This window comes from Sminthopsis crassicaudata, chromosome 5 (genome assembly GCF_048593235.1).
Source record: "Sminthopsis crassicaudata isolate SCR6 chromosome 5, ASM4859323v1, whole genome shotgun sequence".
NCBI classification, from domain to species: Eukaryota; Metazoa; Chordata; class Mammalia; order Dasyuromorphia; family Dasyuridae; genus Sminthopsis; species Sminthopsis crassicaudata.
This window is the reverse complement of record NC_133621.1, coordinates 179,491,080-179,514,663: the sequence shown is the minus strand read 5'-3', so window position 1 is coordinate 179,514,663 and position 23,584 is coordinate 179,491,080. Positions and strand designations below refer to the sequence as shown.

At 31.4% G+C, this 23,584-nt stretch overlaps 1 protein-coding gene across 3 annotated transcripts in view; it reads left to right on the top strand.

Moving 5' to 3' along the window:
- The window catches only part of AEBP2 (AE binding protein 2), a 38,767-nt gene extending 16,092 nt beyond the window's left edge, over positions 1–22,675 (top strand). Inside the window, exons 3-10 of one of the 3 annotated variants that reach the window (XM_074268896.1) lie at positions 3,884–3,991; positions 9,437–9,623; positions 13,174–13,298; positions 17,426–17,493; positions 18,442–18,555; positions 18,818–18,884; positions 20,586–20,612; positions 21,136–22,675. In XM_074268896.1, the coding sequence (XP_074124997.1) occupies positions 3,884–3,991; positions 9,437–9,623; positions 13,174–13,298; positions 17,426–17,493; positions 18,442–18,555; positions 18,818–18,872 (657 nt within the window). In that variant the 3' untranslated portion in view covers positions 18,873–18,884; positions 20,586–20,612; positions 21,136–22,675. Of the gene's footprint in view, positions 1–3,883; positions 3,992–9,436; positions 9,624–13,173; positions 13,299–17,425; positions 17,494–18,441; positions 18,556–18,817; positions 18,885–20,585 lie in introns of all 3 variants that reach the window. The other 2 variants (XM_074268893.1, XM_074268895.1) reach the window with 2 other exon arrangements.
- Positions 22,676–23,584: the final 909 nt, after the last annotated feature.

Sequence of the window (23,584 nt, the reverse complement as noted above, 5' to 3'; positions counted from 1 at the left end):
AACAAAAAACAAAAAAAAAAACGGGGATGCATCTTTTTTGTGCTGTCACACAGGCCCATATAAATCATGCACACTTTCAAATAAATACACTGGTACATTTGTTCAAGGAAATTGACCAAAAATGAAGGAGAATAAGACTACCCTTGGTTCCCAGTTTTGTACCAGCCTTCTTCATCTTGGGCATTCTGGAGAAGACCTTTGAAGGTAAGGTACTAACTACTAAGGAACAAATCTATGCTTAAAGAAAAAAAGATTTTTCTGGAATTCTCAAGAATGCTAATCTTAGCCTTAGCATTTTGAGATAGCAGCTTTGTAGATTCACATCCAAAATAATTGTTTCAAAGAAATTTTGTATCTCTTTGAAAGTCTTAATTGATAGCATCAGCATTCCTAAGACTTTGATTTTTTTATCTTTCTTTAATTTGTTCCAAAGTCTTGTGGACAGTGACCCATAATAGTTTACAAAGCACTTTCCTCCCAATGCCCTTGAGTGTGCGATTATTAATAGCTTTTTAGAAATAAAGATGTGAAACTAAAAGAATTGAAGGTAAATTTAGCTAGTAAAATATTAAAACTATTACTTAAACCTGGGGACTCTGATACCAATTATTTTTTATGTCACTGATTCATTCAGTTATTAGACTATGCAATGTTTTATTAACCACGTCCACTACTTAATCCTGGTTTATGAACTCTCACTGAATACTTTTAGGATTATGGGCAAGTCTTAACTTTTCATATTCTTGATTATTTAGCCTTTTAGAATTGCTTGGGGGCAATGAGAAGTTAGGATACCCATGTGGTTACAAAGCTTGTATGTACTAAAGAATTGAAGTAAAACTTCCTTGAACTGGATGCCACATCATATGTCTAACCTATCATACCTAAAATAGATTGCATTATAACTCATGGGGTTGTGTTCATATCCCCTTTGCCCCCCACATGAAGTTTATTGTTGTTAGTTGTGTTTTCGTTTATAGAATCTCCAATTTAGGCCATCTTTTTGTTTATCATCTTGCAGTAGTAGCTTTTTCTTCAAATCCTCTCCTCCAACCAAACTCCACTTACTAGCATTTAAAACCCTTCACAATCTGGCTACTTTGTATAATCTAGCTGCAATAGTAGTCTCATCCTTGCATACTGTACCACATCTCCTATTTTTGGACTTTTTCACTAGTTCTCTCATTCCTGAAATGTCTTTTGTCCATTACTTTGTCCCAGGTTTTTTCCAAGACAACAAAAATTCTATCTTCTGTAAAAAGCTCTTTTTAAAGTCTTCTAGCTGCTAATAACTTTCCCGCTGAATGATTTTCTATCAGTATATATCTTTTGTGTACCTAGTTATTCTTTAGAATGTACCTTCCTAGAGGGTATTTAATGTTTTTGTTTTTTGTATTTAGCTTTATTTCCAATGTTTATCCAGTGCTGGCATACAGTAAGCACTTTTAAGTATTTGCTGGCCAACATTGCACTTTCCTCTTTTTCATAGATTGATGAAAGATTTGTGTGCTCTTATGTGTTTGGGTATAGTAGCATATATTGTTACTTGTAAATACATTTAAAAAGTATAATCCTTCACCTTTTGATAGGCTTTTTAAATCATTATCTCTTAATAGTCAATAGGAAATACGATTTCATGGAGTGCCAACATCATCTCTGGAGTCTGTCTGAACCAGGGCCTAGTTCTTCTGAGGGGAAAGGGAAGTAGGAAGAAACTAAATCATTATCTCCCAGTGAGTGTCTTAGAATGAGACTGAAGGATCACCTGAAAATGGAAAATACTTTCTGAGCTACTAATCAAAACAGCTATTATCATATGTATATGAATAATAAAAGTGCTTTGTAAACTTTTCAACAATTTTAAAATAGTTTCATGATTTATGAAATTATTTGCTTAAGACATTTCCCTTTCAAAAAGAAATATTTATGATAGAATAGTTGTGATAGAATAATTTTCAGATCCTAGCTCAAACTCATTAAAAAATAGTTGAATACCAAATACAGAATAATTGGCAAAATTTTTAGGAAAGTTTTTTTGTTTTAATTTAACTTTAAGAACTAAATTCATATACATTGGCTTTGAGAAAACCATGTATTCTAAACCAGTAGCTTGGTTATGTCTGTTTTGCTATATATAAATTCATCTAGTATAAAGAAAAAAATGGCTTTGAATTATTTTTAACAGTGATTTAGAACTGTGTTTCATTGGGAAGGATTCTAAATAGGAACTAAGCTTTGGTAGAAGGAAAAGGTAGACAGTACACTTTCCAACTATGTAGCTTAAGTTGACTTTGGTATGTTTTCAACTGTACTGTAGTGTAGCATGTCATTTTAAGTTTAGTGGATGGAATTAAAAGGTTTCCATTGCTTATTTGGATCAATAAATAGTTCCAATTAAGTCAGTGAATTCTTGTGCTCTTGTAATGAGTTACTTCTCAAATTGGGTTATTTCTATGAATGTTTATTTTTATTTATTTCCTTTTTTGTTAGTGGACTAAACAGAACTTAACTGCTTTTTTGTTGGTGAATGGCAAAACACTCTTATTGCAGTGTCAATGTATGTGATTTCACATGCTATTTAGGCCAGACATAATTATGTCACATTCATACACAGTGCACACAATGTATGTTATGTGTATGAGATTACACATACACACATTCTTACTGCTCTTTGACGTAGAAATGCAGATGAATGAACACATTTTGTGGAATATTGTATGAATTAAGTATTTGGTGGCAAGAAGTAGATAAAATTATTTCAATAGAAGTCATTGGTTCCTTCTATTAGTAGTTTTAAAAATTTATTAAATTTATTATTCATTATTTTATGTTTTATATGATCCACTAGTCTTGTTAGAACTCAGGATTCCCTTAAGTTGATTGCTATTTTTTGGTTCTTTCAAAAGTAAAATGTGTTTAAGTTACAAGTATTATTTTTGAGACCTTTATTTGAAAAGCTTTTTAGTCTGAAATTTGGTTTCCTGGATTTGATCTGCTAATGTTTTCATGTTGTATACTAGTGAAATTTGTTGTGAGGTGTGGCTATATATAATTACTCTCCTCTTTTAGATAAAAGAATTAAATTATAATGATTCACATTCTCTGTTGGCTGATGTTCAAGAGCATTCTTTGATTTTTCAGGTTCAGAAACATTTTTTGTTTCACTGACCTTCCACTGAAAAAGGATGGGGCAGCTTCAAGCTATATTACAAAATGTTTGGACATTTAAAAAACCCAGTCATACCCAGATTGCTCATACCCAAGAATGTAAACAGAAGTGAAAGAATGAAAATTGTCCTTGTTTATGCCTGTAAGAATATGGTTTTTATAGAAAAAACCCCACACATTCACTTACCAACTTTTCCTAGTGCTTTCAGATATCTTTGAAGCCAAGAATATTTATTTTTATCTGTCTGAAGATTTTAAGTTTTATTTGTAGGAATTATTTGTTCATTTGAAACATTTCTCCTTGGAAAATGTTAAAATTTTCTCATTTTCTTTAAAATGAACATTAATTTATATGCAACAAGTCAATAAATTAATTTATATCCAGAGAGAACAGAAAGACAAAAACAATTTAATAATTACTAATTGTAAACTATATGCATTTTGTGGAAGTATGTGTAAATGTTTAACCTCATTAACTTTTTTTTTCCAAGAAAAGAAGCAGACATAGGCCCTCTAAATAGTATATTCTAATTACTACAAATAGCAAAAGTAAAGCTACTCATTATTTAACATGTAAAAATTTAGTCTCTGAAAAGTTGTATCATACAGGGATGTAGAAAATAGTTTTGGAAAATTGCTTTTTAGTTGAAAAATGAAAAAGGAATATTTAAATTTTGAGTTTCAGGTTTTAAATTGAAGCTTTTGTTTTTGACAGGTATTTGTTTGCCTTTGGAAAGGTTGTAAAGTATATAATACTCCTTCAACCAGTCAAAGTTGGTTACAAAGACATATGCTGACACACAGTGGAGACAAGCCTTTCAAGGTAAATAGTTTTTGTAATTTATTTTTATTATTAATATGCATTGATATTGTTACAGAAAAATAGTTTACTAAAGAGCTAGATGTTTTGTTTTCTTTATGGGCTCAACATAATCTTCCATGACAAATCTGAGCAATTCAAAGGTGACGGAGGAAGAATTAGAATGTCTCCCAATTCATTTTGTTATGCCATCCTTTCTAACTTGAATGATCTGTGATTTGAGTAATAATATTACAGAAGTTAAAAATTCCATATGTACTATATCTTGTGATAAATTTGAAGGGATATTGGATGTGTACTGGATTCTTATGGTTAGTATACAAATGTATACCATTTCTTCTTGCCATATGGCCAACTATCTTTTGATTTAAATTTGGCATTCTTATACAACTTCCTTGTACTTAAGGTGTTGCTGTTCCAACATTCATGCCATCTTGTGCCTCTTAAGAATTCTTGAATTTCTTTTGCTAAACTTTTCCCATAACTCTTAACCAAACAATATTGCTATTGAATTTATAGAATTTAATTTAATTCACAATCAAATCCAAAAACAATTATAGAGTTTAACTTAATTCAAGCTATAATTCTTTGAAGGCAGTCTACCCTGCTCTTGTTAATTCAAGACCCATCTTGGACTTTTTGATTGCCTTTTTACTTGTAAATCATAGGAAAATTATTTATTCACTAGTGTTTCCAGTGTGAATAGTTAGGCCAGTATTTAGAACCAAGAGTCAAGAAGGCCTCATTTGAAATTATGCCTCACATTCTTATTAGCTCTCACTAACTTTTCTGCCAGTTTCTTCATCTATAATAGTACATACCTTTAAACAACTTTGCCAAACTTAAGCTCTTAAGTGCTAGTTCTCATTACTGCCACTGTTACTACCACTGCTTTATTTAATCTACAATATCTAAAATGTTCCTAGACTTTATAAATCAATTTGGTGTTGTGTACAAAAACATCTGGCTGATTTAGTTAATTGTACTTTGATTTTTACAGTGGTGATAAATATCTTTGGTAAATATGGATATTAATAATCAAGAGTGGAGCAGTTAAGTGGTTTAACTGATAGTGCTGACCCTGATATCAACTCTTTAACACTTTCTAGCCGTGTGACCCTTGGTAAGTCACATAACCCCATTGCCTCCAAAAAATTAATAGCAGTGCTCAAGGTTTACCCTTGTTTTTCTAAGGAATTTTGTATTTTTCACAAATGCATGGAAACACTTATTGAGGGAAGAATTTGGTTTTGCTTTAGTGAACCATGCTTCTGATAGTCAATGAGTGCCAACAAGTTTTCTCAGTAAAAATGTACTACTTTGATAATGTCATTCTAGAACTTTTAGCAAGGATATATCCTTGACAAATACACTGACCACATTGTCTTTTATTGCTAGTAATGAGGCCCATATTTGTTTCAGAGAATTGATACTTTAAATCAGTTTCTCCCCCCCTCCCCCAGCCAATTGGCGTTAAGTGACTTGCCCAGGGTCACACAGCTTAACACAATAAGACCAGATTTGAACTCCTGACTTCATGGCTGGTACTCAATCCACTGGGACACCTAAGCTGCCCCCTTGTTCTCAGTTTTTACTAGCATCAATGTATATAGTATACTTTTCTGTATAATTAAATACATAAATTCTGTTCAGTTTCCTTTTTCAGATCACACTTGTATTGTGACGATAGATTTAAATTCTAAACAGCTTGGTTTTATATCTATTTTAAAAGTTTGATGTGAAAATCTTTTTAAAATTTTTCTGTTTTTTGGGGGGAGTGGTTAGTTGTCCTTCCACTTTCATCCCTCAGTTTCCATGCAATAACTTAGATTAATTGTATTCCCTATCATGCTTCTCCATATCTTATTCCTAGTGCCAATAGATTCCATTGTCCTTTTCTCTTAAGTTGACATTTTATTAATAGAACTTGTTTAAGTCAGTTAGGTTGGATCTATTTTAGTAGCATACCAGTTTCTTTTCCTTAGTTTTGCATGCATTTTTATTAGTTAACAAGTAATTGGTATCATGTTTGGATAAGACTTATATCAGTAATGAGTTGTTTCCTCACAGGTAAAATATAATTTAAATTTTTGTACAATTTTGAGGTTTCTGCTCCATCTTTATAAGAGATACGTATGAATTGGTATCTTTTGAGAAATGATATTCTCTTGGGAGATATATACTAGTAAGCACATTGGAAAATAGTCTACTAAAAAAAAGTCTACTAGGTGTGTCAGGTATAGCTTAATAGAGGAATGGTACCTCAGTGAATCCTAAAGGAAGGCTTTGGGAGGTGGAGATGAACAGGGAGTACATTCAGTACTTTAATTTACAGAGGCAGGAAGTGATATATGGGAGCCAAGATGTAGAGGCTCTTAAAGCAACAAGGAGGATTTCTTAAAGTCAGTGGAAACCACAGACCACTTTAATGACATGATGAAACTTGAACTTTAGATTGTTTTGACAGCTGTGTGCAATATGAATTGGAGAGGGGAGGGACTGCAAACATGAAGACCAATTAGCAGATGTTACATAGTACATGTGAGAGATGAGGATCTAAATTGGAGCTATAGTAAACAGAGGGAAGACAAATCTAAGAACTTTAGTAGGAAATAAGAACTTTGGTAAAATAGAATAAATGGGAAAAATGTGGTAAAGAACCTTTGAATAGTGAGAGCAAGGAGTTCAGCAAGTACTTAAAGCTGTAGAATGCATGGAAGTGTAGGAAGTCATCTACTATAACAAATGACGATAAAAATACATTTGTGAGAGGGGATGAGTGTTTTTTCCACTAACTGCAGACTCAGTTGAAATTAATTGCTCCCAAATTAAAAAAATGAAATATCCATTTCACAGATAAGGAATAATTTGAAAGGATTGATAGCAGGTAAGGGGAATAATTTGTCAAAGTTTACTAAAAAAGTGCTTGCCATATGTCAACTGTGAATTGTGGGAATATAAGTTCATGAAGATAAACAATATATTTACTCTTCATATTCTACTTTCAAGATTGCTGCTTATTTTAATATGCCATATGAGAAGATATATGTATATTGCATATAAGAAGAAAACTGATTTCCTTCTCTAATGATTATTACATTAGATGGCTAAAATAATGATTTTTTTTTTTTCACCCTGGACACTCCTTTTCTTTGTACACTGAACTTTTATTTGGATTCTGATCTGTCTTTTACTATATTTTCCTACCTACTTAGGCAAGAATTTGATTACCACTTGATCAAAAGTGGTGATTGAAGGTGAGGATAATGGATTATCAAAGGGATAATGTAATGAATATTTCAAGTCTTGTCTCTTGTCTAATGAAATTTACTTTTAAAAATTGAGTTTCAAAAGTTTATCCCTTTTGCCTTCCTTGAAATGCCAAGCAATTTGAAACACAATTAATTAATTAATTAATTAATGCAGTCATCTCATATTTCTTATGACTAAAACTTAAACAGTGAAAAATATGCTTTGATTCAAATTGAATCAGTTCTTTTCAGATATGATAGCTTTTTTTTTTTTTTTTTTTTTTTAGCAATTAGAGCTAAGAGACTTGTGACTTGTTAAGTGATTTGCCCAGTGTTGCATAGGTATGACTTGTGAAGTGTCTGAGACCAGATTTGAACTCTTCCTGACTTCAGGGCTGGTGCTTTATCCACTGTGCAACCTAGTTGCCCCTGTTTTTTAAAGGACTAGATGATTCAGGACAATTCCAATAGAATTGTGGTTTTTTTTTTTTTTTTTTTTTTTTGTGGGGGGGGCAATTGGGGTTAAATGACTTGTCCAGGGTCATACAGCTAGGAATTTAACTGTCTGAGAACAGATTTAAACTTCCTGAATTTAGGGCCGGGGCTCTATTCATTGTGCCACTTAGCTGCCTCAATTTCAATAGACTTTTGATGGAATGAGCCATCTGTATTCAGAAAGAGGACTATGGAGACTGAATGTGGATCACAATATAATATTTTCGCCTTTTGTTACTGTTTGCTTGTGTTTTTCTCATTTTTTCCCCCCTTTTTGGTTTTTCTTGTGTAGCATAATTTTAACCTATATATTGGATTAGTTGCTGTGATGGAGAAAGGAGAAAAATATGGAACAAAAGACTTTTCAAGGGTCAATATTGAAAACCATCTTTGTATGCATTTTGAAATAAAAATCATATACCACAACTCCAATTGATGGATATCCTCTCAATGTCTAATTCTTAGCATACATAAATAGCCTAAACCAGTATTAATAATGCCGATAGAGTGCCTATTCCCTTTTTGGTTAACTTTCTGGAATTATAATTATTTATCCCTATTTGTTTTTAGCATTAGTAACAAATTCTACTCTTGACCTCATTTTTATATCATTTTCTGAAAGCAATTTTTAATGTTGGTTGTGAACATTTTAAATATGAATTCCTTCTATTTTCTTCCACCCTTTTCCTATTCTTGCTCAATCCTATATTTTTTCCCTCACCTTATTCCTTTCCCTTCTGACTCCTGCTACTTTGCTTTTTTATTGCCTAACCAAATATGTTCTCTTATCCCAGTCCTATACTTCACCTTATTCTATTCCCTTCCTCAATTTTTATAAATTTAAAGACAGATTTTATTATCTTTTAAATAAGTTTATTTGTTCTAAACCCAGATATACAGCAGCAATTATATATATGCAGTTATATCTAAGATCAAAAGGTTGGTTTGGAGTTCTGTCAAAAATAATAATCCTGAAATGGACATTCAATGAATTGATTGTCAAACTTGCAAGGAAAAAAAAAAAACTCCAAACCCACAACTTAATCGGAAGTTTGACATAAGATCATAAAGATTACTTCAAAAAAAAAAATGTAAACCATGTCTTGTTAGTAATTGAGTACTTCAAAGGAAAGACTGTAAATTATCAATTGGGGAATAAATTTTTAGATGTTTAACTTTAATGGGTCTTTCAGAGATTTACCATGTTTTCTGCCTTCTAATTTTGATTGCATTGGTTTTATTTGTGCAATAGCTTTTTAATGTAACCTGTCCATTTCACATTTCCTAATACTATTTATTGTGTAAGAGCTATGTAAATTCTTTTGTAATCCTTTTGTAAAAAGGCTAAGTAAATTAATATTTTGAATTTTTACATTTGCTGTACTTATATACAAAAAAACTTATTGTTGTAGTGGTTATACCACTAGCTTATAGGATATAACCAAGGGATGATACTTTCTCTCATTTACAGTAATATTCTGATACTTCTTTAGATATTAAAATATAATAATAACCTAACTTATTCCAAATGCTGTTAAGTAGCATTTGGATACTTAATGGCTATTGGCTGTTTTATATACTATAATTTCAGGGACAAGGGCAATACCTCATCTAAACCTTCTGTTGGCACTCTTCAACATAGGTGCTTAATACTTACATGTGAATTATGAGCTTCATGACATCCCTTTTTCTTTCAATTTAGTGTGTTGTTGGTGGTTGTAATGCCAGCTTTGCATCTCAGGGAGGGCTAGCTCGTCATGTGCCCACACACTTTAGTCAGCAGAATTCTTCAAAAGTTGCCAGCCAGCCAAAGGCCAAAGAGGAATCTCCTTCTAAGGCTGGAATGAACAAGAGGAGGAAGTTAAAGAATAAAAGACGACGCTCTTTACGTAAGTATTTAACTTTACAAATTCTTAAATTATGGAGAGCCTTATGATTTGTCCTTAGAAGGTTAGGTTGTAAGTCTTACAACTAGGAAAAATAGTATGAACAAAAATGTACAAGTTTCTTTGAAATGAGTGGGAGAAAAACTTTTAAGCTGTCAATCTTATAAAGTAGGGATTAAGTTGAGGGAATAGGGGAAGATAACATGATAGATAAACTAGGGAGACCAAGTTATGTTTTTCAAAGGGAAAAAGCTAAAAATGGTTGATTTTTAAATTATAGAAAGGCCCAAGAAGTAGTTGCAAAATTGGTGAGTAAGAAAGTCCACAACCATAGTACCTTTCTTCACTTTGGGAATCTTCACTTTCTTTACTTCTGGGAATTTTGCATAAATGCACAGAGGCAGAGAGTGAGATTGTTTGGAGAATAACATGTATTTAAGGCAGCAATATATGTTAAGGTGGGAGGCAAGAGTGGTATGTTAGATAAATTTGTGGAGTGCTTTAGTGGATGAGGAATTCATGTTTTATAGGGGGAAGTTTTATTGAGCTAAAAGGTGTGTTACTTTATGCTTTAGGAAATAATATTTGGCAGCTTGTGATTGAAGGATTAAATAGAAAAGGGGGGGAGATTGAAGCTAGGGATCCTACAGAGAAGTGTTTGAGAGAAATTGGATTGATCTGAGATGATTGGGAGATATATCGTCAATGGCATTTAGAAGTGAAGGAATGAGAGAAGTTAATTTGGTTGAGAACAATTGTGCTCTAAACAGAAATAAATTTGGAAAAGGGATAAATTTGAAAGGTGAATTTGGTTTTGCATAGATTTCATTTTGTTAGGAGAATGCCTAAGCAATTGTTGGGAAAAGCAGGTAGTGAGGGAGAAAGAGAAGAGGGAAATCTCAATGGAGATGGAAGAAAATTTTGGGTGAATGACAGGATAGGGATGACATGAAATGGTTGGATGTCATCTTAATCTAAAAGTCTCATTTACATATAATAAAACTGAATCCAGGAAAGGCTTAGTTACTTGACCCGATTCACAGGACTAGCAGAAACATCCTTGCACATGGGTTATTTTCCCTATACTCTCACTGGGGATACAGACCCAGTAGAGACTGCTGGATCAAAGGGTATGGAGAATTTCATAGTTCTTTGGGCACAATTCCAAATTGCTCTCCAGAATGGTTGGATCATTTTGCAATCCCACCAACAAGGCATAAGTATCCCTGTCCAGCTTTTAGCATTATCTTTTCTTAATTTTATTTTTTCCGTAGTCAACCTGAGAATGGTACCTCTTAATTTGCATTTCTCTAATCAATAGTGATTTTAGAGCATTTTTTCATATGACTAGAAATGGCTTTAATTCCTTCTAATAATTTGCTTTGATCATTTGTTTTCCCACAGATCTGAGAGTCAGACTGTACCTTGAATTCTTAATTTGCTTATAGTATCACCCTTTGTTGAAGGGATGTTATAAATGAACCCATTTTGAATTTTTAATCCCAAAGACTGTAGTCTTTGGACTTATCAAATTTCCTAATAGTCATTGACTATTGCATTACTCTGTTTCTTAAGTAATTTTGAAATGGTTTTGAAAACGACTGCTATATATAATATAGTTTTAAGTCTGGTATATTTAGGCCACCCTTGTTTGCATTTTTCCCCCCTTAAGGCTTTTTAGGGCTTAATCTGAACTTTTTTTTTCTAGCTAGTCCTGGGAACCTCAATTTAGCCTAATGAATTGAGTTATGATCATGCCCCAGTTATGATCATGCAACTCAGGATTGGTTAAAAAACAAACAGTAATTTGAGCTTTGTGGTAACTAAACATACTTTATTTGCTTTATTATAATTTAAATCAAAATTTACAAATCAATTTTATCTATCTCAGAAAAATTTAATAATTTAAATATTAAAATTCTAAATAAATGTTAAAATTTAAACTTTTTCATCCTTAGGCATTAAAAGTTACAAAGAATATGCATAATATAACATGAACCCTTTTGAGGAGCTTAATCTTTTTTTTTTTTTTTTTTTTTCCCCTGAGGCTGGGGTTAAGTAACTTGCCCAGGGTCACACAGCTAGGTAGGGTTAAGTGTATGAGACTAGATTTGAACTCCTGAATTCAGGGCTGGTGCTCTATCCTCTGAGCCACCTAGCTGCCCCTTGAGGAGCTTAATCTTAATGGATAAGACTGCATTTATAAAAATACAGAACGAATTCAAACAATTGTGCGCATATACCTTATGGATGTGTTGAATGTTGGCAAAATCTTGTAGAAAATGATCTAAGTTATCTTAGGGATTTACTGAGGCTAATCTGAGGAAATTACATTTTAGGCATATGGCATATGAGCTGTTCAAAGGCTAGTAGATGGGAATTTGGCAGGTTTGTAAATTACTGAGAAGCTTTTGATTGGATCATAGAATGAGTAATATGAATTTAAGAATGTGACCTTGAATGTAGGTTGGTGGGGCTTGAAAAACATTCAGAATAAGACAAAAGGAGAGACAAAAGGAAGCTATAGTAATTCAGAGAGTCACATGTTAAGATCTGTGCTTATGGAAGATTATTTTTTATTTTTATTTTATTTTATTTTTTTGTATGAGTAATTTCTTTTTAATAACATTATCCCTTATATTCATTTTCCCAAAATTTCCCCTCCCTCCCCTAGATGACAGGCAATCCTATAATTTTACATGTGTTACAGTATAATCTAGATACAATATATGTATGTAAATCCAATTTTCTTGTTGCACGTTAAGTATTAGATTCTGAAGGTATAAGTAACCTGGGTAGATAGACAGTAGTGCTAACAATTTACATTCATTTCAGAATGCTCCTTCTCTGGGTGTAGTTATTTCTGTCCATCATTGGTCAACTGGAAGTGAGTTGGATCTTCTTTATGTTGAAGATATCCACTTATAGAAGATTATTTTGTTATCAGTATAATAGATTGGATAGGAGGCCAATGAAGCAGCCAGTTGCCTTAATCTCTGAGGGGAAGAACATAGTGAGGTAATAACTGGAGAGGAGAAAAGGGTTTATATTCAAAACCTTGTAGTAGGTAAAAAGTTTTGGATATTTAGATTAGGGCAAAAGGAGCTAATATCTTTTTTTCCCCTGAGACAATTGGGATCAAATAACTTTTCCAGAGTCACACAGCCAGGAAGTGTCTGAAATCACATTTATATTTACATCCTCCTGTCTTGAGGGCTGGTGCTCTATTCACTGCGCCATCTAGCTGCCCCAGCTTATGTCATTTTTATGAGTTTTTTGAAACTGATTTTTGGACATCTTGATTTTTGAAACTTTTTATGTGAAATGTCAGATAGAAAATTGGTATTGTGGGGGACTGGAGCTCTATGGTATTCCTGCAAATTACAAAAGAGCAATAATTATTAGGTTAAAGGTTAAAAACATGGTTGCAGATTTTCTTTGTCTAGCACTAATTTTCTTTTGATGGAATGGGAGAGATTAAGGACACAAAGGCATGAAGCACCTTTGTTGCCTGATAGGATAAATGTTTTCAAAATGCCTTTTTTTCTTTTAGCACGACCCCACGACTTTTTTGATGCACAGACACTGGATGCAATACGACATCGAGCCATATGCTTTAACCTGTCAGCCCATATAGAAAGTTTAGGAAAGGGACATAGTGTTGTTTTTCATAGTACTGTAAGTATTTTTTGTTATTATTTGTATTTGCTAATATGTATGTATACACCCATGCTTTAGAATTTAAATACAAAAAGGTGTACATGTTTGACAATTGCAAAACCTTTTGTTCCAACTTTACCCCTCCTTCTCCCCACCCCTTCCCGCAGATGGTAGGTTGACTAATAACATGTTAAATATGTTAAATATATATAGTTTTAAGACATTATATGAAAAATAGGTAATTTCTGGGCAAACTAGTAGTAGTAAGTCAGGAGAAATAGGCAAAGACTTCAATTATTGGTCCTTTGTCCAAAAAAACCCAGAATAAGATTTAATTGGGAAAAAATCATTGGGGGAAAAGAATACAATACAGTACAATATTCTAAAAATTTTGATCATGTGATGTTTGCTAATATTTCAGATTTGGAATGTTAATAATTAACTGCAAAAATGCTTTACAAATGTTATTATCTCAGTGGGAGCTATACTTTCATTTTATTATAGTAGTGAAAACTGAAGCAGGGAGAAGTTTACCCAGGGTCATAAGATCTAGTGTAAAACATTGAACGTTAATAAACAAACCACCAGAGTCAAGGTAAACTTCGATGGTGGCGACAGATTTTTTAAAAATAACGGTACTAAATTACAATTTATTACAATTTATTTCAAAAGAGAAAATACATTTGTTTGAGGTGATCATCACTTGTATAAGCCATATTCATTGATGGATTCAAAGTTAAGATTGTAGAATGTTTGGGATCCAATTTTTGAAGGGATCTGGTTCAATTATTATCTAAATATAAAATAAAATAAATAAATATAAAATATTGAAGGCTTCCAATTAGGGCAGACATGTCTTAATGCCTCTGTGACAATGAATTATAAATAGATTTTTTTTCTTCTGCAACTCTTTACCTTATTATGTCAAAACAATTTAAGTGAATAACATTTTTTGAGTCTCCTTATCCAAACTATTCAACTTACAGTTTTTTACTTTCATCTCCATATAATATAGAATCAAGGCCTGTGGAACTACTCCATTTTATCATTGTTATTTATCAATAATTTTAAATTGTTAAGGATTTTCCCAGTTGTACCTAGAATTGTATATAATTCTCCTAATATAATCTGATTAGAAAAAGACTAAAGGACTTTATGGAGCAATTCAGGATTGCATCAGGGCTTCAGTGAACTTGCAGCTTATTAACATTGCTAGAATTTTTTTAGCCAACCTGTTGTCTAGCTATAACTTTTCCTATCGTATACTGGCAGTGCTAAAATTGCCTTCTTAGATATTGTCTAATGTAACTTTTTTTAAAAAAAATTAAAAAAAATTTTTCTCCCATTCCTGTCTTGTCAATTTTTCTGTCTTTTCAAGATACAAAAATTAAAACAGGGGGAAAAACAAAAATTACAGCACTTGTGCCTTCCTTCTCTATTTCTTCTTAACCAGTACCTGTAAAGTATTTTACAGTATAAAGTTTTTCTATATTTATATTGTCATTGTGTACTCTTTTTTGGTTCTGTTTATTTCAATATTCTGCTATGGATCATTTATATCTTACCAGCACAGCAATATTCTGTTGCAGTCATAACAGTCTTAGTCATTTTCCAATCTGTGGTCATTTACTTTGTTTCCAGTTAGTTGGTACCACAAGAAATTGCTACTATAATTTTCAATAGCTTCCTTGAAGCACAATCCCAATAATGGAATCTCCGAGTAAAAACTTCATGTACATTTTATTTTTTTATTTTTAATTTTTATTATTTAATTCATTTACAAAACATGCATGGGTAATTTTTGCATCATCAACCCTTGCAAACCCTCTGTTCCAACTTTTCCCCTCCTTCTCCCTCCTCCACCTCCATGATGGCAGGTAGTCCAATACATGTTAAATTATACATACATATAACTTTGCTTAAATTTCTTTTAAGATTGATCTGTTGGGGAATGACTTGCAGTCAGAGGGAGAGGGGAGCAAAATCCTTAACCAGAGAAAATTGACATATTTGCTGCTGTTTCTCTCCCCTTGCCCTCAACTGTTTTCCTTTTTTCATTAATTTTACCAGGCTAAAATAAATCTTGGTCACACTACTAGGCATGTCAAATACATGGAATCTTAGAGGTTTTCCAATCCATTTTGCAATTTTTTATTAATATACCTTTTCATAATCTCCCTTTATAAAAGCATCTTTTTATCTTCCTTTGATCAGAAATCTTTGATAATCCCATATGGTTTATAAGTTTATTTTTGCTGATCATCTCATAGCATACCTTGTCCCTTAAGTATACTGGGCATCCCTTTTCTGGATGGCCCCTTTAAAATATAATACACAGGTCTCATCTCCAAAAGGGTTGTTTTCCTGATTTTAAAAATTGTATTTTCGCCTCCTTTGGGATTCAATTGCATAAGTTTGTTTGTTTGTTTGTTTGTTTGTTTGTTTTTTTTTTTGTTTTGTTTTAAATTAAGAACTAAGGATTGTATTATTCTAAAATCCATCTGAATTCTGCTTCCCATACCAATACTTTTTCCCTTCCCCCAAATATTATGGATATACCTCCTTCCTAACTTGAAGCAGAGGCTAGAAGATAAGCTATAAGAATTCTATTCTTTGTATTTAGTTATTAGTTGAACCAAATTATGCAATTTTTATTTTGCCTCCACTGATGAAGTTAGACCTTTTCCCATTAACCACACTTAGACAAAATGTAATAATGCTAAATACTTCTGAGTAGGATGAGAAGGCAAGATAATCCAGAAAACAAAGTGTTCCCTTGCAAAAACCCTTTATGAAGGCAAAAGTGACTCCAAATACTGGATTTGGAATTTGTCATTGGATTGTGAATGACTGCCTAATTCTATCCTCACCCATATTTTCTTTAGGGAAGTGGAAATTGAGTTCTGCATCTAGAAAATGTGTCCACAATTGATGGACATGGATATGATTATTATTTAATTTATTTTTGGAGGCAATTTGGATCACACATTTAGGAAATGTTGAAGTGTCTCTGAGATCAGATTAGAACTCTTGACTTCAGAGCTGGTTCTTTATCCACTGCGCCACCTAGCTGCCTCTATATAATCTTGGTGTTACTGTGTATAATCTCCTGGTTCTGCTCATTTCACTTACCATCTAATGACTATTGATGAAAAATTTTGTAAGTGAATATAGGAGATGAAAAGTCAAGAACAGAACTTAAAACCTTTCGATTATGAGTGTGAACTAAATTTATTATAGATTATCTCAAAAGTCTTATTTTTTTATTCATTACAGTTTTTAAGATCTTTCATCAAAATACCATTTCTACTATAATTAGTCATATAAAATTTTAAAGTCATCTTTTTTAAAGAATGAAAATTCTTTTTTATAAAAAGAACTTCCTTTTTGTGTCTTCTCCAGAAGAGGTCAGCAGAATCTTAGTTACTGTTTAACTAGCTTTTAAATTTTCAGTATCCTAGGCTAAGATACTTCTTAACAGTATTTTTAAATTTATAGTTTTAAGACTCTTAAGCTTCTCCTGTGATTTAATTGTCCTTAATTAAAAATGATGGACTTGACTTTGGAAGTTTAAAAAAGTTTAAAGGGAAAGCATTCATACTAAATAAGGCTCTATAATGTAGAATTATGAAGTGTAATATGTAAAAGGACAGTAATTGTGGAAAAAATAGATTCATGTACTTTAACATAGTAAATAAGTACGGATTTATGTAAATGTGTCTTGCTTACTTTTCAGATTTTTAATTTATTTATAGGCTATTTACCATTGACTATGTACTTTAACTCATGCTCAGAGAAAGATGTAGAAAATATTTTACTTAGCTAAATATTAGAAAACCCAAAATTTTATTTATATATACATACATACACATTTTAATTTGTCAGTTCAGAAATTCTTTGTTCAAATAATATTTTGGAGAAAAAATACAACTTCTAGATTGGGCTTTATATTCACACTGAAATGGATATTTCTAAGGTGTATTCTTTATTTTTGTGTACTTGATAATTACAAAGGTTTTAACATTGAATTTTTTTTTTTAAAATACGGTTGCCAATTTTTGTTTTGATTTGAGTGATTAGTTGCCATAAAGAATGATGATTATACTAGTGGAAAGTGACACTGTCTTTTTAAATATAATACATAGGTAATAGCCAAGAGAAAAGAAGATTCTGGAAAGATAAAATTGCTGCTTCATTGGATGCCAGAAGATATGTAAGTATTAAAAATTTATAAGATTATTGTTGGGGTATGCTTTAGATGTCATAATTTTGTTTATAGATTTTTACTGGCAAACATTCTTTTAAAATAGGTTTTTACTTGGAATACATCTTAAATATTTTAACCTTTCCAATTTTTGTATTCTAATTTTTTCTCCCTCCCTTACCTGCACCCCTTCAATAAACATAATTTCTTAATTTTCTTCTAACCAATTTTTAACAATACTCCCAATTTTATCTCTTTAAATGTACTAAACTATTCAGTATTTTTGCTTTTTTGAGGGTGAAGGGAGGTTGGATTTTTGGGGCATTAAAAAAATGTTCTTACAGAAGGTAGAAAATGGTATAGTGCAAAAAAGAAAACAAAACAAAAAAACAACAACATTGGACTGAAATTCAGGAGAAATTCCAGTTTTGACTCTGCCACTGTTAAAACAGTTTGACTATAGGGACTTTCTTTTTTAGTACTTGTATGTTTCATATGTAGAATGAATGGAATGGAATAGAAGATAACTTCTGGTTCTAAAATATTAATAGCTTAACTATGCAATTTATATTTTAATGGTTGACCAGTATCTGTCCCTTCAGAAAATAAGCTACATAAGCCCTAAAACTAAATTTGAGCAGATAACACATCAGACATCTAAAGGCAGGATTCTATTAAGATTTTTGAGCTGGGACAGTTTCCCTCAATAACTCTTAATTAACAAGTTAGATCTTTCAGTTCAAAATTGAAATATTTGCTTTGCATCAGTAATAAAACAATTATGGCCTATTTCTTGCCAAAGCTATGATCCTTAAGAAACATCACCTTTCATAGTTTTCAGAAACAATGTTTTAAGGCCAGATATTTCATTTAAGTTTTGTACATTTACTATTTACCATAGGGGTAAATACCATCTTTTTAAAAAAAAATGTTTTATTTTATTTTTATTTTTTATAGTTTGCCTGATGTGTGGGTAAATGAAAGTGAACGACATCAACTAAAAACTAAAGTAGTTCATTTATCAAAGCTACCCAAAGACACTGCCTTGCTTTTGGACCCAAACATATACAGGTAATTTCATATTGAAGTTTTCCTTTAGAAAGCATAATTAGTAAGATACACTTAATTTTTAAAAAATGTTGAAAAAATGTTGATAAGTTAATGCAAGAGATTGTTAGGAGAGGAATATCAATCTTGGCTAGTCCCCAGCAAGTTCTGAGGTTTTTAGAAATACTTAAATAATCTACCTTCATGAACTGAAATCTAGTTACTGAGAAAGAGGGATTATGTTTATTTACCAAGTGTATTTTACTTTTTTGTGCTTGGTGTACAGAAATGCTAGTAAAAGAAGTACATACAGTGGAATCCTGAAAGATCACTTCTGTTAAGATCACATACTGGTTTGTATGCCAATTTTTTTCAAGTCCAAATTTATCTTAAGTATTTACTGTACAGTACAATACATGTAGTATTGCTTTGAAACCAGTACTTTCCATGTAAGTACTGCTGGGTTTTATTTTTTATTTTTTGGGTTTTGTTTTGTTTTTTGTTTTTGTTTTTTATTTTTAAAATTTAATTATTATTATTATTATTATCATTATTATTATTATTATTATTATTATTTTTTTTTTTAGTTTTTCTTTTTGGTTAGACTTTGGGGGAGGGAAGAAGTGCATATCAAATGTTCTAGGTAGTTGAAATTGATTCTTTTTGAAAGAATGCTTCTTTAGTGACACATGATTAAATTAACTCACAATGGTCATGTTTAAAACAGGTTTTTTTAAAAATCTGACATGCTTTTACATTGGTGTACTATATGTAAACAGTAATTCATGTTGCAAGTTTATACTGAAAAGGAAATTTATTTATATAGCCAATCATTTTTGACAAATGGGATTAAAATAACATGCACACTTACAGTAGGCACTTAGTAAATTTTTGTTGGAATTGATTTGCAATTAATGGGAATTTTCTATTTTAATTCTCATTAATTTCAACATTTTTTTTTGAGCAAGTTAATAAACTTAAGAGAAATAGCACATTTTAGATATTTTGAAACATAATTTTCTAGTTCATTTTATTTGAGCAATTGCACCCTAATATAATTGCTATGAATTTTCACCCTTTATGGTGAAATGCTTAATTCAGTTCAAAAAATATTCCTGAAGGTATAAGTACCAGCTATGAGCATAGAGACATGTATCCTATGTTTGGATTTATTCTCCTTGTTCCCCTGGATGTCTCCTTCCTTCAATGAATTTCCTGTATTGTGTAAAAAAAAAAAAAAAAAAAAAATCTTTACTTCCTCTGTTTATACCTGTGCTCAGGTATATTTGTGTCTATATTTGTCTCTCAAGATCTTTAAGTGGTGGTTGGAAATAAGACTTTAGTTGATATTAACTTTTTATTTACTAAATGTGTTGTGGTTCTGCTCTTGCAATCTTTTTAGAGGTGTTTAACATTGAATGATATATAGAGTGCCAGACCTTTATAGAAATGTAGCTGTATAGGAAAATCCCAGTACAATAGGCATCTCTTGTTAGAATTTGCATTTTTGGAGGGAATATCCATATTCCCTGCCCCATGTTGCTCCCTTTTGAATTCTTTTTGATCCTTTCCAAATTTGATGGATCTTGTGTCCTTCTTTCTCACTTTTCCTAGTGTAGAGCACTTTTTCTACTTATGACTTGTTTTCAAGCATCATTGATGATTTCATGGCCCCCCACATTTAATTAGATGACAACCCAATATGGGATCTTTAATGCTCTATGGAAGTACAGTCAGCTTTAGAGTTTGGATTGTGGAAAAATTTTGTAGTTTACCTGGGCTTCAATATCTGTACCATTAGGGTGCTGTGTTCCAGTAAGAAGCTAAGAAAAAAAGTATTAAAAGATTATACAAAATTTCTTATGAGAGAAATAATGCAGTTGATAAATTAATCTAGTGAAACAACCCTTTAATAAATTCCACGGGAAAGTGTCAAGAATTACTTTCCATTTGTATGTAAATGACTTGATATGAAACCCTTTTATTCATGAATAGTTTTTTTCCATAATTTTTAAAAACCATTTACAGTAAAATACATATTTTTTCTTTTCCAGAACAATGCCACAGAAGAGGTTGAAGAGGTAAAAATAATAATACATAAATAAAGCAAACGGGGGATACTACAGTCTTAGTCACTGACAATGGGTTTAGGAATAAAGTTGCACATTAGAGTCAAACCCTTCCTTTTTTCTCCTCCCTCCCCCAGTACTTAGATAATATTTATGCTTAGTGTAAACATTCTGTGAATGAAGTAGATGCTTCTGTGGAATGTATTAATATATTACTGTATATCCACATTTTCATGGAATGGTACAGTGGGAGACTGAGCAACCACTCTTCTGGCAACTTAGTGGAACAACTTCTTAAAAGCTTTGCATGCTTGCTGCTTTAAGCTGCTTTTCTTTAGTGATTCCAGTAGTATTTGAAAAAAATTATTACAATTTGTGCCCTTAACAAATTTCAAAAGCACTCTAAGAATATATGTCTCTACAGTGTTTATTGATTTTTAAACTCTATTAAGACAATGAAAATTGTCAGGAGATAATTTTAATTTTCAATTATGATTAATAGATGTGATTGGTTGCCATTTGTGTTCTTTTGCAGAACTCTAAGAAAAGTATTCAATTTGTATTTAAGCAAACAGTGAACGTCATTTGCAATCAACCAAAAATTTCATCTATCGAATTAGGGCTGAAACTTAACTGTTAAGAGTGTTGCAGTATGTCTGATGACTCCCTTTTCAGGATTAGGGCTTTCTCATGGAATACAGTATGTTAATATTTACTTATATAATGAATCTGTTAACGGTTTTTGAAAAACCTCTTTCAAAATTTTTGAATACTCTTGGTGTTTTCATTTTAAGACCAATTTTTTTTTTCATGAGAAAAGCAATTGATTTTTCTTTTGATGTAACAAAAAACTATTTTTTTTAGACATATCTGGAAATTGAATTCTTTATGCACCAAAGTTGGTTTGGGGAAAGAAAATAAAAAAAAAATCACTTTCTTGCTTTTTAAGCAAGAAGCCATATGGATTTTTTTTAAACTTAAAAATAGAAAATTGTGTAACTTGTTAGTCTTGTATGGAGACAAAAATGTTGCATAGAGATAATAGAAACGTTGCTTGTAAATAATTCAGCAGATTTGTAATATATTTTTATATTATGAAATGTACTGTAGATGTTTTTCTAGAGGCATGAAAGTTAAAATGTATATATTATGGTAGAAATAATATTGAAGGATATTGTAATTCACTAGTGCTGCCAGAAGAATTGTTAATAAAAGCACCTTCCTTAACAATAAATGTCTTTTGGAGACTTAAGGGACTATGTACTACTGTTAATATCTGTTGTAAGAAATGAAATAGCATTGAACATCCTTCCAGAAGTCTTTGAGGGATGAACAGTAACCATAATAGAATTATGGCACTCATTTCTGACAGTGACCGTGAAATCAATTATTTCCTTACTGTTGGAAGGATCTATTGTAAAGTATGTGGTAATGTGCAGTCAAACTGCATAAAATCCTCCCAATTGAGGAGTTTTCACTTTACTACAGTAAATAATAAAAACCAGCAGTTTTTACGCTAAATTTTTTAAAGAAGAGACAGGAATTTAGAATTAACCCTTTGGTTCCAAGATGAGAATTTTCATGATACACAATGCATTTTGCAATTACTTAATTTAAAAAAAAAAAAAAGTTAAAAAAAATAAAACATGAGAGGCCTTCTTGGTACCAGTGGGTTAAAAAGCTCTAGAAATAATGAGTCATGAAATTAAATAAAGTGCAATTACAGCACTACTAATGTAAGACATTCTGGAAAGGTTGTTTAATAAGAATATTATACATAAGCTCTGTAGCAATGTGACATTTCTTTTTTCTTTTGGATTTTTTTTTTTTTTTTTTTTTTTGGTTTCTGTTCTTTTGCTGGAGCACTTCATCTACTGCTTTATTCTGTATCTATAAAGTAATCTACAATCTCCATTGTTATCTTAAATTTGTTATGAAATTGCCAATAATCGGATATATAATTTGTATCTGTATTTTTATTTTATTGCTTCATGTCCTTGTAAGTCATTCATAATTGACAGATGATTGTAGCCCTTGCCTAAGTATTTTTTCTAATAAAAACAAAGCAAATCTCATCTAGCTTGGACTTGTTGCCTTTCAATGAAGTATTAAAAGATTGTATATCCTTTTTGGTGCATCTAACTTAGCTGAGGGAGCTCAGATTCTCAATTTGACTAATTTGACTTATCTCACTATTGCTGTTATTAGCTTAATGTTGATTCACATTATGTATTAATACTATGCCTACCTGAAAGAGGATTTTTTCAGAGACAGAGAAAATTATTAACATGAAAAAGGTCTTAATAGACCATAACAATTATATTTCAAACATTATAATCATTGTTTCATTTATCTGTGTATAGTGACAATTTATCATTGTGGTAGATAACACTACTTAAATAGGCATATGAAATGCAAATATTCCTAACATGCTTGACTTTAGTATTCATCAACAGATTTACAAATTATTTCTGGTTGTTATTCCCATTTTCCTCTGCTGCCTATCACAAAATATATACGTAAAATATATACATAAACACATACACTACATATGCATGCATACACGCACATATATTTTCAGCCTTTAAGTTTGGGTCAATAAAAAGAATGGTCCAGCATTCTGCACATTTTGTTAATGCTTTTAACTTTAATTTCTTAAAAGTTAAAATATAAGATTTAGATAATGTATTCAACTTTATTTTATTTTAAAATCTTGTATTTTAACTTTGCAAATTTAACTTTGTAAAATTTTGTAAATGTATGTAAATTTAGATAGCCTTTGAATATTATGACTTTGGTATGATTATTTAAAAAGGAAGACCTAAGGGAAGGAAAAAACTGCATACAAAGACATAATGTGTCTTGCATAACAAATCCTGGACAGTTATTTGTATTCAGAATAGAAAAGTCTAGACTGTATGGCCTCTGACAAGTTGTTGTAGTACCCAACATGTCTTTTATGGTTTCTTGTATTGATTCTGAGT